This window comes from Amblyomma americanum, chromosome 10 (genome assembly GCF_052857255.1).
Source record: "Amblyomma americanum isolate KBUSLIRL-KWMA chromosome 10, ASM5285725v1, whole genome shotgun sequence".
Lineage (NCBI taxonomy): Eukaryota > Metazoa > Arthropoda > Arachnida > Ixodida > Ixodidae > Amblyomma > Amblyomma americanum.
This window is the reverse complement of record NC_135506.1, coordinates 1,069,605-1,082,363: the sequence shown is the minus strand read 5'-3', so window position 1 is coordinate 1,082,363 and position 12,759 is coordinate 1,069,605. Positions and strand designations below refer to the sequence as shown.

At 47.4% G+C, this 12,759-nt stretch overlaps 2 protein-coding genes across 4 annotated transcripts in view; both read right to left on the bottom strand.

The window, feature by feature from the left end:
• LOC144106489 (uncharacterized) overlaps positions 1–12,759 on the bottom strand; it is a 492,993-nt gene that overhangs the window by 199,414 nt on the left and 280,820 nt on the right. The gene's annotated exons all lie outside the window — the stretch shown is intronic.
• On the bottom strand, positions 4,116–9,770 carry LOC144106440 (uncharacterized). 2 transcript variants are annotated; one of them, XM_077639255.1, is made up of 3 exons: positions 9,668–9,770; positions 9,401–9,457; positions 4,116–4,748 (listed from the first exon to the last, which is right to left on the bottom strand). In XM_077639255.1, the coding sequence occupies exons 1-3, from the start codon at positions 9,711–9,713 to the stop codon at positions 4,468–4,470; spliced, it is 384 nt and encodes a 127-aa protein (XP_077495381.1). In that variant the 5' UTR covers positions 9,714–9,770; the 3' UTR covers positions 4,116–4,467. The 2 variants fall into 2 exon arrangements, with proteins under 2 accessions (XP_077495381.1, XP_077495380.1); XM_077639254.1 differs by having other exon boundaries at positions 9,401–9,460; positions 9,668–9,754.

Genomic DNA, 12,759 nt, shown 5'->3' with positions numbered 1-12,759 from the left:
AGAACTGAGCGGAAGAGCGCCAATGAAGTAGCAGAACATCGTGAGACACCCGCTTCTGAAATCGCCTCCCCCCTTGGCTATGCCATAGGTGGCATGCACGTCAGCTAGTTTTATATTGTGGCATCGTGCTACCCCTTTTTAGACATTTGATTGAAATTTCCTTACGATCGCCACCTGCTCCATGTTTAGATTGTTGTCCCGTACTTTCCTTGTTAATCTCAAATGACATGGACCTCAGGACACGCTGCGGATGTTGGAAACGAAAGCGCTCACGACGTTGCACGGGTCTGCCCGCAGCAACATAATTATTCAGAGCCGTTACTAAGGTATGGGGAATTACTACACCATTTGAGATTACACGCGGGCAGAATAGAGAGGAATTCAACCCCACGGATGAAGCAGATGAAAACAAAGTGAAAACCTAAACGACCATTCCGAGAAAGAATGAGAAAAAAATTTATCAGGAACTCAGAAAGGTATCAAGCACTCCCGACTTGTTTTATTGTTTCATTTTCTTTTCCATGACTCGTGGCTTGTAAACACGCGGACATCATATCACCATACATAAGGTAGGAAAGCTCCTGGCTATTGAGAGTCTCCGTCTAATCTCCCTCTCTACTTGCCAGGGAAAGCGCTATGAACGGGTAATCCATCCGAGCCTTCAAAATTACATAGACGAAAATTAACCTATTTCTTTCCTGCATGCTGGGCTTCCGCAAGCGACTCTGCACGCAATATGCCTTCCTCCGTATTAAATAAGTCGTAAATTCCATGTCCAAACACGACTAAAACCTGCTCCTCGCACTAGACTTGAAAGGAGCATTCGACAATATCGGCCACCACACAATATTACAAGAATTAAACAATATCAACTGCGCGGAAAAATATTGAACTACGTGAAGGCCCTCTTCTCGGATCGCACAGCCACCACTGGAATTAGAGAGATCCGGTCACCCAGTGTACCTGTGCCCAACAAAGGCACGCTGCAGGGCAGTGTAGTCTCTCAAGTGCTGTTTAACATAGGAATGCTCAACCTAGCAAAAAGCTGTCGACCCGCGAAGACATCAGCTTCACCTTCTACGCGGACATCACCATGTGGGCCACACAGGGATCCTTGGCGCAGAAGGAAGAAGCTCTGCAAGCAGCTACATATATATGGTCGAAGAATTTTCCGAAGAGTGCGGTCTTCAATGCTGCCCGGAAAAATCCGAACTTATCACGGTACACAGGAAAAATTACAATTCCCCGAGATAAACTGAACTCTACCTAGGAAACCAAAATGTTCAGGAAAAAGAGAAGACCAGATTTTGGGCCTGTGGTTACAAAGCAATCTGAGAACGGATTGTACAATCAAAACTTTCAAAGCCACGGTCAACCAAACATCAAGAATGATTAGAAGGGTAACCCAGCACCGGAAGGGGATGAAGGAGGAAGGCACCCTGGGCCGCCTATTCCAAACCCCAACCGTAAGCAGGATTGCCTACGGGCCACCCTATTAAGAGATTAGAATCGTTGATAGAAGGGCCATTGATATCTTCATAAGAAGAGCCTATAAAACTTCCCTAAACATTCCACCAACCAAGCGGAGCGTCTTTGGGCACTCCGAGTATACAACACCTTCGAGGAGCTCAGGGAGGCGGTTCTGGAGGGTTAAAAAAAAACAACGCCTAACCACAACACAAGCGGGTAGGGATATCCTGACGAGACTGGGGCTATGGCAGGCACTACGAACTAGTGAGAGCAAGTCCCAAATTCCGACACCTGCAAGAGAGAAGGTATATGTAAAGCCAATATCCAGACACATGCACCACGAGCGGCAGAAGGACGTAGGAGGAGAGCCCGAGTCAAAGCACTGGCAAAAAAACTATCACAAGAACCGGAAGCGGTATACGTAGATATCGGGGCCTATGCCGATCCAGGCAGGTTCGCGATTGCTGGGGTCGACAACCAGAAGAGGCCAGTCATCAGGGCTTCAATATATGCCAAAGATCCTGCAGAATCGGAATCACTGGCCATAGCCATCACCGTCAGGACTAAAGACCAACGGGGGAGGCCACCGCACGCAGTGACGGACTCCCAAAAAGCCCACAGGGACTATACCGTGCTGGAAAACCTCACGGAAGGGTGAGCACGCTGTTAATTACACATAGCCGGAAACGAGGTAGCGAATGATCTAGCACGAGCTCTCACAAACCGGGCGGGTGGGTCCCCATGCCTGCCCCCTCCTAGGACCGTATGGTGACAGGCTAGAAAGAAGGCACTGCTCACCAACACACAAACAACTGTCCTGCTCGGATGCCATCGACTGCAGGAGAATACAAACAAACACATGTCCAAGTTTTGACATTTTACACGCTCTACCATACATCTCGGGAGGAGTGGGAGGAGGCCCTGATCAGCCACCACCTGGACCAGCGAGCCTGTACAATCCAGCAAGTCCGCAAGTCAGCTGCCGCCAGAGGAGCCCTGGACTACAAGGGTCCCGACCACCCTGCTCCTGCGAATTAATCACCTAAATAAAAGTTTTCTCTTTCTCTGTCCATGACTCAACTTTTTTAGTCCGCTCTTCTTTGTCGCCTTCATTTCCGAAAGCCCTTAGACGGACTTGAGTTTCTTTTACTGATTTACTCAGCACTGTTTGTATGATTTACGATTTTTAAATATACTTTTGCCCCTTTTTGTAGAATGTACGAATTTTTGACAATCTTATGTAGCGGTTTATACCCTTCAGGCATCAAGGTCAGCAGCGCTTGCTGTGAATATATCGCGCGAGCGTCAACGACGACAAAGGGGCCTTCACACAAAAATTTCATCCACGTCAATATATGTCACTACTGTTTGAATGTGCAAGGCACCAATCCCCCATTGTGGGAATGAGACCAACAACGACGGATTCGGATACATTCGTAGGATCTGGCTTGAAGCTACTCCGTCTGTATCCCCGATTACACTCCTGTATTCTTTGCAGAGTATTTGGCTGTTGGTTTGGCTCTTCTCAAAATTCCGAGGTATGTACCATGGGTTCTCATCCTTTCTGGAGACGAGCCCTACTCCGTCTCCTTTGGTTTGCTCTCCCGCGATGCACCCTCTCTATTAAGCTACCTTAACTAACGGAGGGCGCAAGCGTCGCAGTGACACGAGCGCTACGGGTGGCAAGATTGCCGCGCTGGGAGTACGGACGGTTAAGCGCGGCGCTCCGCTCTCCGCCAGCGAAGTGTTCTTGTTAGTGCTCCTACGACAGCGCAGCGAGGCCTCGTGGTGGAGACCGCCAGCTCCTCCCGTCCGGCCTCGGGAGTTTCTCCCTTGCCCTAGCGTGGGGGAGCGTTCACTCGTAACCGTGCTGGGGAGTCGGACGACCTCGATTCCTTCACTTCTTTTGTTGCTACCTGGCGTTATTGTTTTTGCAGCAATATATGCCAGTTTGTGTGAGCCAGAATGTCGTTCCTTTGTTTCCCTTTTTCTTAGAGCAACGCCCGCCGTGGTCGGCGTGCGCGCGATCACGGCGCGGGGTCCGGGCGGTCAGCCAGGGTTAAGCGGAGAAAACTTATTTATCCCCCTACTACAACCCCACACCTTGCAGACTGCCCCTCGGCCTCCCTCGAATCTTCAGGAAAAGCTCTTTTGAATTGTTTTCTTAGGTTTTTTGTTCCATGCACTGCGAGAAAGGAAAAGAGAAAAGGTAACAATAATAAGGAATTGGTGCAAATAACACAAGATAAGCTGCCGCATGTGTTGTGATTTACCGTTTGCGGTTACGGCTATGATAGTTCACCCCTCCAGCAGCGCTGCATCCTACTGGATCCAATGTGCTGTTTTTTTCCCGGCGCTCTTCTTTCGCCGTGCTGTTTTCTCCCTGCGCTGTTTTGTCGTCATGCTGTTTTTCCTCCTGCCGTTTTGTCGCTGTGCCGTTATTTCCCTGTGCTGTTTTTTGTGGGCTGCTTTGACTCATGCTCTTTTGACGTGCCCTTGCACATAAGTCACTAAGGCTATCATGCGCCAAACTCGAGGTAAGACCCATTTGTTTTGCGAGAGAAGGAAGCAGGTTTCTTTTCAAATGCCACTAATTATTTTAGGAAAGCAAGAACACAGGAGACATCAACAACTGCATGCCAGAATTATTTTCTAAGCTGAATATTTATTAGTCTACTGATTAGGGGAATCCCACAAGTTAGAGCATATTTGTAATACTGGATTAACTGCTCACTGAAATCCTCGCATTTAATTACACTTTGCTCGTTTGATTTTTATCTGAAGAGATTAATTGCAATCGATTAACTTGTCGCGACATAAAACACGCCCGAGGTGTTCAAGAAGACTGCCATTAATCAACCGTTCGCGCTCGCCTACTCAGTTGGCTCATGTGAGCTGCGACACCCGGTATATACGCACGTTCTGCAGGCGGGAGCTGCGCCGCATGGCCGCCTCGAATCCCCGGCGCGTGTTCATTCGCAGCCGTATTCGGTCCGGTCACTTGTAGGTGACGAGTTTTCTGGCACTGCTTGCGGCGCCAGCAAATTTTCCCGCGGTTTCGGCGGCCTGTCCCAGCAGTCCCATTCCCTTTTTGACGGCGCCCGCGATGCCTCCCCGCTCTTCGTTTTCGAGACACCTCTGCGCGTCGTTCGCGACACCGGCCACTTTCCCCGCGGTCTGGGCGGCCCGGTTCAGGAGTCCGACCCCCTTCTTCACTGCGTCGGTGATCCATCGGCCACCTTCGCCCGCCGCCGGGTCGGCGCAGCAATGGAGGCCTCCTGCACCGTTCCGGATAGATGCATGCACAGGCTGCGTGCGTTCACTGAAAACGCAGCTTCCATAATAAGCTGCAGAAAATGAAATACGCCACCACCGGCTGCCTTCGCAATAAGTTAGCCATATCGGGGCAACTGTTTGGTCCCTGAGGCCAGGCTGCACCGCCATTCACTTCCAAACGACGATCCCGCAGGCCCTTTCGGTGCCGACGTCACGAGTTTGAATCGAATAAATTTCATTTTCTTACCAGATCTTTTCCTGCCGGACAAACTTTAACACAGAAATGGTCGTAGAATCAATTTTACCAAGAAACAAAACTGGATGGAGCAAAAGCTGGGGTTATGAAAGTTAGGTGGGCGGATGAGATTTTGGGGACAGGGTGGCTGCAGCTGGCGTAGGACAGGGTTCATTGGAGAGACATGGGAGAGGCCTTTGCCCTGCAGTGGGCGTAGTCCGGAAGACGCCTAAAGAGAACTTTGAAAGGCCAACTGTCAATGAAATAGCAAGCTTTATTTTGCTGAAGATGTTGCTAATGAGACACTGATAGCATATTCTAGAATTTTGTATATAACAAGTGGCGCGGACAATGCTCACTTTCAGCTGCTGCTTTGGCAGCCAGAACCACTGTTAAAAGCACCCTTATTTTTTTTGCGTGTGTGGCCAGTAGGAGTTCAAAAAATTATTGCAAAGCTAAACGAGAAGACATATGCATGTATTCCTCCCACACACACTTAAATGCGTTATTTTTATTTCATTGTATTCTTCGGCACGATAACTTTCACCCCGTAAATATATTTCTACAAACCCTACTTGATATCCTGTATCCTGTTTCCCCGAATATGCAAAGTATTCCTTTCCCAGATACGCTCTGGCCGGTAAGAATAGAAATGCAGTGACCTGCCTTGCTTCCGTAGTGCAATGGGCAGGGCACACTGTCCGAGCCCTGGGGTCGATTTTCACCTCTAAAAATACGGTTGGCAAGGGAAACAAATTCCCTTTTCAAAGCATGCGAAGTTATAGCGATGTTCAGCCTTTTCTTGCTAACCTCAGGACCTCTGGCGCCGCGTTTAAAAGCTTCCTCCGATCGCTAGCTGCACCGTCGCTATGTGCTTTGCATATCCTTCGCTGTCAAGAGTAAGACATTTAATCACCGAAATCTACTGAGGCGCTTGGTACCCTGCAGCACTCAAAGGCGCTAGAGAACAGTTTACTGCCTTTTTACTCCCATATTCGTGCTTATATTGAGTGCGTGTCCAAACTGCTTCTGGCATTCACCTGTAAGCCAGTACTTTACTCTAGAACGGCACGTGTGACCTCTTACAGAATACTAAGCAGTCACTTTGTTTTGCATTCACACGGGCACTTTTAGAGTGCTTTGGACTTCAATGGACTTTTTTTTTTAATTCGTCAAAATTAATTGGCTCCAAGCACAGTTCGCCAGGATTGTTTGTACAGCGGCATTCCGGCTTTTACAATTTTCGTTACAATATGAGCTCAGGAATGACTGCTAGAATAAAACTGGTGGCCCGCTGTCATTGTGCAGAACAAAGCCGCGTATTTAAGCCCGTGATGCATGGGCTCTTTAACTGTAGCCACACTGTACTATTTCTATTTTGGCTTTTCTAATAGACGGGAAAACATGACAAAAAGATATCGGTATTGTTGCACTGTTCTGAACCGCAGCAGCTGCAATTAATCTTATATCAAATTATCAGGAACGTGAAAATTATTTCGTATGCTTGGATTCGTATTAGACGGCAATGTGTTAAAATAAGGTTTTTAACGCATGCATTATTCAGACAAACAGTCTTATATCAGTGAATAGATAAGTGCCTATTGCAATAAAAGTTGGGAGACAGCAAAAAGGCCTCTTTACATTACCCTGACAACTGCTGCGCATGGATTAATGAAAATACTGCAAAATAAATACAACTAAATACATGTAAATAGACTGCAGTGTACTAGTTAGAATAACTGATGATTTAACCCGTACCTTATCTAAGCTATTTGAGAAATGAATGTGATTTTCCCAGTTGTAATTACTAAAAGTATGTACAGTCTTGGTCAAAAAATTTAAGGCCGGTGTGAACGGCCGGGGAGGAGCGGCTGCGCTCCGCTACCGCGACTCTGCCGCCGAAGATAAAGAGGGAGAGAGAAGCATGTCTCTCATTCTCAAGCCTCCTCTGATAAGAGCGCTCGTTATGCCAGTTGCCAGCTCGTCTTGCGGCCGCCGTGACAGGGCGCTTCGTGCGACTAAATGTGGTGGCCTGGACGAGGTGCCTTCTGAGCAGCCGTGAAAGCTCATAAAACGGGATAAGGCATGAAATGGAAATGGTGGGGTGGGGCAGCGGTGGGGGGGGGGGGGGGGGGGGGGGGGGGGGTCAAATTTTTTTCGGTTTATTTTTGTATTCTGCTCGTATAATTTGATGCACTTTCTTGTGAAGAACAGGACGAAAATTTTGCGGATGGCTACATTAATAAGACATGGGCATGGGCAGCACTCGTTACGAGAAGGCAGGATGAGCAGGTTATAATCTCGTGGCCGTGGTATATTTTGCATGATTCAAATGTCTCGTACACGTGGTGTCCAATTGAAGTGGGAATGCACTACGCTGGCGTCATGTGTGCTTGAAAGTGAGGCCTAACGACAATGAGGCAGCATGCACTAAGACATGAAAAGGGGCCAAGCAGTGGGCACTTTCCAAATTGCCGAGGAATGTTCTAACTCAATCGTCTACTCAGGCCAGACAACCGTGCTCTAGTCTCAATGTGGGCTTATTTAAAGAACTTCAACGTCGAACACACACGTGCGGTCATTCCTTAGTGAAGAAGTGCCGTCTACGAATTTGAAAAATTGTGGCGGAAGTCACAGGCCATTTCCTAATTAAGACAGCCTTTGTAGTAGACATTACTGCTTCTCGTCCTTTTTTAAAAGAACAATGAGTGAATTGCCCATATATTACAATATGCAACTTAGCACAGCGCTATAGGAGCACTCAGAGAAGTCAGGTTTATATTTTATCTTTAATTTTCACCGCACTGCGAAACACATTCGAAATGTATACCTAAAGGCTTAATGCGAACGCTCTCCCCTCTGAATGTGTAAGATAAAATTGTAATATAAAATTGCGATGATTAGGATAACTTTTGTACTGTTATGCGGTGGTAGCTTCGCCCAGGAAACCGAATTTCGTCGCACGAAGCGCCCTTTCACGGCGACCGCAACACAAGCTGGCATAACGAACGCCGCGCTAGTTTTTTCACGAGCGCTGTTATCAGAGGAGGCTTGAGAGTGAGGGAGACGCTTCCCTCGGCCTCCTTATCCTCGGCGCAAGCGAGCGGCGGCGCGCGCCGCGATAGCAGAGCGCAGCCGCTCCTCGGCCGTTCACAGCGGCCTTAAGTTTTTTAACCAAGACTGTACATCTAACGTAACTTGTTCTAGTTAGTGTCCTTGGCCTTGAGAATTCACGATACGAATCGCGGCGTCGTTCTGAGATCGTTATCGCGCGTTAGGGATTGCGTAACTCCAGAGCAAAAATCCCACAGTTGTGAGAACGCCTTGGATGATATGCACGACACAGAGCTGCTGTTCTCATTATGTTCCATAGCGCAGCAAGGGGACAAACAAGCTGTCGCACTCCCTGAAACAAAAAGTGGGAGTGAAGGTGTCTGCACCGGAAAGATTGTCCCGCATTTGAAAGGCCATCTGTCCTGACAGCAGGGTTCAGAATAGTTGCACGATTCGGCCTCTGTGCGTGCACTGAGGGAATAATCTACACGATCCTTCCTCATGCGGCGAGGAGGCGTACCTTGGGCAGTCAAGCAGATGCCGTAATGAGCGGTTAAGCGAGCACCATAGGGAAGTTAGGGATGGCGGTTCCAGTAATTTGGCACGGCACTGTCGTGGCCATAAATGCAAGCCTGGTTCTAATTAAAAATGCGAGGTGAATGCGGATAGATTAACAAGAGAAATTATCGAGGCCACCGCAATCGAAAGAGCTGGATCTGAAAGCTTCGTCAGCAGTCCGTCATTGTCGCTAACAAATAAAGGTTTGGCATTTTTAGACTCAGGGCAGTATGCCAACCGGCAAACGTGTTGCATTTGCTTTTTAAGGTGGTTGTTCACAAATTATCTCGCCAAATCTGACACGTATCGTTTTTCCTTCGTGTATAAATTCTGTGTACACCAAATAAAGCCTTGGTAGAAGTTAGCGTTTGTGTTTGCCCCTGAGTACTTGCTGCGCTATGGAACATAACGCAAACCATCACCCTGTTGTTCTCCTTTCTTTGTTTGTTCCACATAAGGGCTTAACACACGCTGGATGAAGTGTACCCCAGCCATGCCTTCAAAAGATGTGCTTAGACGCGCCCTATCTCCACACCCGCTGCGAACTCAAATCCATGCTGGCAATTTTGCGGGGAAAAAATCCTTTCATGAAGCCTTCCATATAGCTTCCTTAAAATACAGGAGAAATGTTCTCCAACTTGTGTAGCCTGCATCGGGACTAATGAGAGCGTGTGATTCCAGAAGGAGAGACCCGTACGTCCCCACTCCTCGCCAGCAAAAAAACGAGGCACGTAACTTTGTGCGTGGAGCGAAAAAAAAGATGGCTCATGTGCGCAGAGTAAAACCGGCTCAGCGAACAAGTCTCACCAGAAGCCACCATGGCAAAGATAAGTGCCGCCACGAGGAACCTCGCCATCTCCAATGCTGCTGCAAAAGAAGAAAACATTGACTTGAACGTCGCTGATATGTGCAGTTACTGCAGCAGAGGTCACGCGTTCTCTGCTCAGCGGTCACAGGCAACACTAATATTTTTAGCACCTTCATCTTGAACTTGACATCACCCACTTGGGTGCTCAAAGGGTTGCGTTCATTCATATTTTTTCCTCTACTTGCGACAGAAAGCCCAATGCGTACCTGCAGGGTTTTTCAAAGCCAGCGAAGCGCCCGGTGCAGCCTGCATGCGGGAAACCTACTACAGCGAGCAGCTTTAAACGGTCGCTTTTTATACCGACGCAGTGTGTCACAAAGGACAGAAAGGTGCAGGAATGATTTTCCGCCATTTCTTACCGCTCATCGCGAAATGTGCCAGTCAGCGCAACTCGAATGAAGCGCACAGCTGGCAGGAAATAAGTGAAGCAGTCGGCCCAGCCCAGAGCAACTCTTATAAGAAATCGCGTCCCCGTCCCTCCATCTTTGCCATCACACACGTCTAGCTCCTGTCACCGAATTCTAGCCCAAGAACTGTTGTTTATTTCTTATTACATTCTATTGATTTCTTTACGGCAAGCGTGCAAACCGACATCGTGACCTGAAGCTTCCATTCTTCGAGGTTTTCCTTGTTCTGCCTAGAGCCGTTGGCACGCACTGGGCAAAAACAGCGGCCAAGAGTCAGCACTGGTATGCATGCAGGATAGTACATTTTCAACGCGCTACCTCAAGTCCGTTGACTGAGCCTTCGGTTGGAAGGTGAACAGAGGTGTGGGGTGATTTACCACCCGTCAGCGGTGCAATTTGGTAGCAAGAGTCAGGTGGAGTGTGAAATACTTGAGGCCTTTTGGTTATAAAGAAAGGCAGCACATGTGTTAGCAACACTTGTGTAACAGATCTTGGAAGCAATGAAATGACCTTACTCGAAACTTTTTCCCCGTGATATGATCTAGTTATACGAAACCTGCGTTTGCTGTTGCCAGGCTTTCAAGGACATAAAAATGGGTGTTCTTTGCTGTTGCTGATGGCTTTGTTGTTATTTGAATTTTTTTTCCTTTTTGCTTCGATCGTATGGCACTACTTTTGCACCAATTCTTGACGCTACTTTTGCTAAGAGATACCTCCTCTTTTGCTATGACAACGGCAGCAGTGCTTTGGCGCCAGGGGTAAGAAGGGTTATCTATGGGTGTCCGGAGCGATCATGACATGTGTCATGAGCCTGAGTTGAGTGGTCATAAATATGGCTCTTTTCTGCCTAATAAACAGTTGGTAGTTTGCGCATGCGCACTTCTGCGCTGCCATTCGCTTGAATCGTGCGCAAACTCTCCCAACAATGCTATTCCCCACACCTAAAACCGAGCACCGCACTTTGGGCAGCACATTCGCCACTGCTTTCGATGCTCCACCCGGACTCAATTTGGGATCTGCGCCGGGGAGCAGCCACAAGGCTTGCCGAACATTGCGTCATATACTGACGCAGACCTTTGTATTGGTTGTTTGTTCATTCCTCAAGCTGCCGGCACGCATGTTACCATGTTACCGCTGTTACGAACTGCTGATTTTTAGGTTGAATTAATGCTAATTTAGCTATTTCTTTTCTTTTTCATCACGAAATCAGGCTCATCTGACGTGGTACAGATGAGTGTTGAACTAGTCAAATCTTGGTAAAGCAGGTTGACATTTTTTAAAGCTTGGCGCGATCGATTAGTGGCCGGTGAGCAAAATTCAACATATTTATTACAAGAAACTAACATTTGTAACTGCATAATGTGTGAAATTGTAATCGGAATGGAATGTTTATTTAATTTTAAAATGTTCCTTCTTTTTTGTTCCTTCGTTCTCACCAAGATGAAGCCCGCTGCTGCTCTACCTGTGATCGTCCATCAGCATCAAGCAATTGACGGCTGCCAAAAGGAAATCGACGACAAAGCTCTTCTTCAACGTTTTAAACCCTTGAACATTTTCTAAATAAATTTATCAGCACATGTTATCATCCGTCATACATACACATTCATTAATGTACATCGCGAGCTGTTTTAAGGATATTGAAAAATAAAATTTTCGTCAAATACTACTCGCTTCACTTCTCGTTCATGGAAACAAAAAAGCTGCCGCTTTTCTTGATGCCCTTGCTTGCACTGGCCCGTTGTATACGCATGAACCACGCTATAAAAGTAGAAATAAATACGTGGCATGAACGCCCACGTGATGGGGTATACCAGACGCAATGCCGCGGTTTTTAATCGTCTGCCGGCCACTAATCGGCGTCAGGCAGCAATCGGACGACGTGTGGCCAAATGAGGATATATGCTGTGGGGACTCATCCCCGCAGCCTTTTCTTGTGGTTTGCTTTCCCGCGGTGCACCCTCCCACGGCGCCACGCGACTTTCCCTGGTTAGTTACCCTAACTAACAAAGGAGGGCGCCCCGGACGGCGTCATTGCTATATATAAAGGCATATATAAAGGTAGCAGAGTGCTTATAAAATGGGGAAAAAATGTATCAGGCCTGTAGATATACAGCGAGGCTTAGGCAAGGAGGTCCTCTGTCTCTTTTGTTGTTCATGTTGTACCTGCAAGGGTTAGAGACCAAACTATAGCGGAGCGGACTAGGCTTCAACCTTTCTTTTTTCATGCAAGGGGAATGGATTAAGCAGACATTACTGGGACTAATATACGCGGACGATATAGTGATAATGGCTGACAACAAGGAAGATTTGCCGAAGTCGATAGACATTTGTGGTGCAGAAGGAGATAGATTAGGTTTCAAGTATAGTAAGAAAAAATCTGCAGTCATGATATTTAATGATGAGGGCGGTGAGCATAGAATACAGGAGTTCACGCTAGAAGTAGTGAATCAGTACAAGTATCTTGGGGTGTGGATAAATAACGGTGCTGATAATCTGACAGAGCATGAAAAGTATGTAATGAATAAAGCTAGTAGGAATGCAGCTGTCATTAAAAATAGGGCACTGTGGAATTACAATAGGTCTGAAGTGGTAAGAGGGATCCGGAAAGGGGTGATGGTTCCTAGCCTGACTTTCGGTAATGCGGTCCTGTGCATGAGACCAGATGTTCAAGCAAGGTTAGAATTTAAACAACGTGGCGTAGGGAGGCTTTCTTTGGGAGCACATGGCATTACACAAAATCAGGGAATACAGGGTGATATGAGATGGGCATCGTTCAAGAGCAGAGAAGTTAGCAGTAAGATAGCATTTGAGGAGCGATTGAGAAAAATGGGGGAAAAGCAGTGGGCTAGGAAATTTTTCAGATACCTGTACATAAGAAGTGTTGACACGAA

Bases quoted from the DNA above. Each gene is read 5' to 3' on its own strand.
- LOC144106440 (XM_077639254.1), bottom strand. From the start codon at position 9,713: ATGCAGGCTGCACCGGGCGCTTCGCTGGCTTTGAAAAACCCTGCAG. The intron at 9,461-9,667 runs GTACGCATTGGG...CTTCTTTTGCAG, and splicing joins GGCTTTGAAAAACCCTGCAG to CAGCATTGGAGATGGCGAGG. The intron at 4,749-9,400 runs GTGAGACTTGTT...GGAACGGTGCAG, and splicing joins CTTTGCCATGGTGGCTTCTG to GAGGCCTCCATTGCTGCGCC.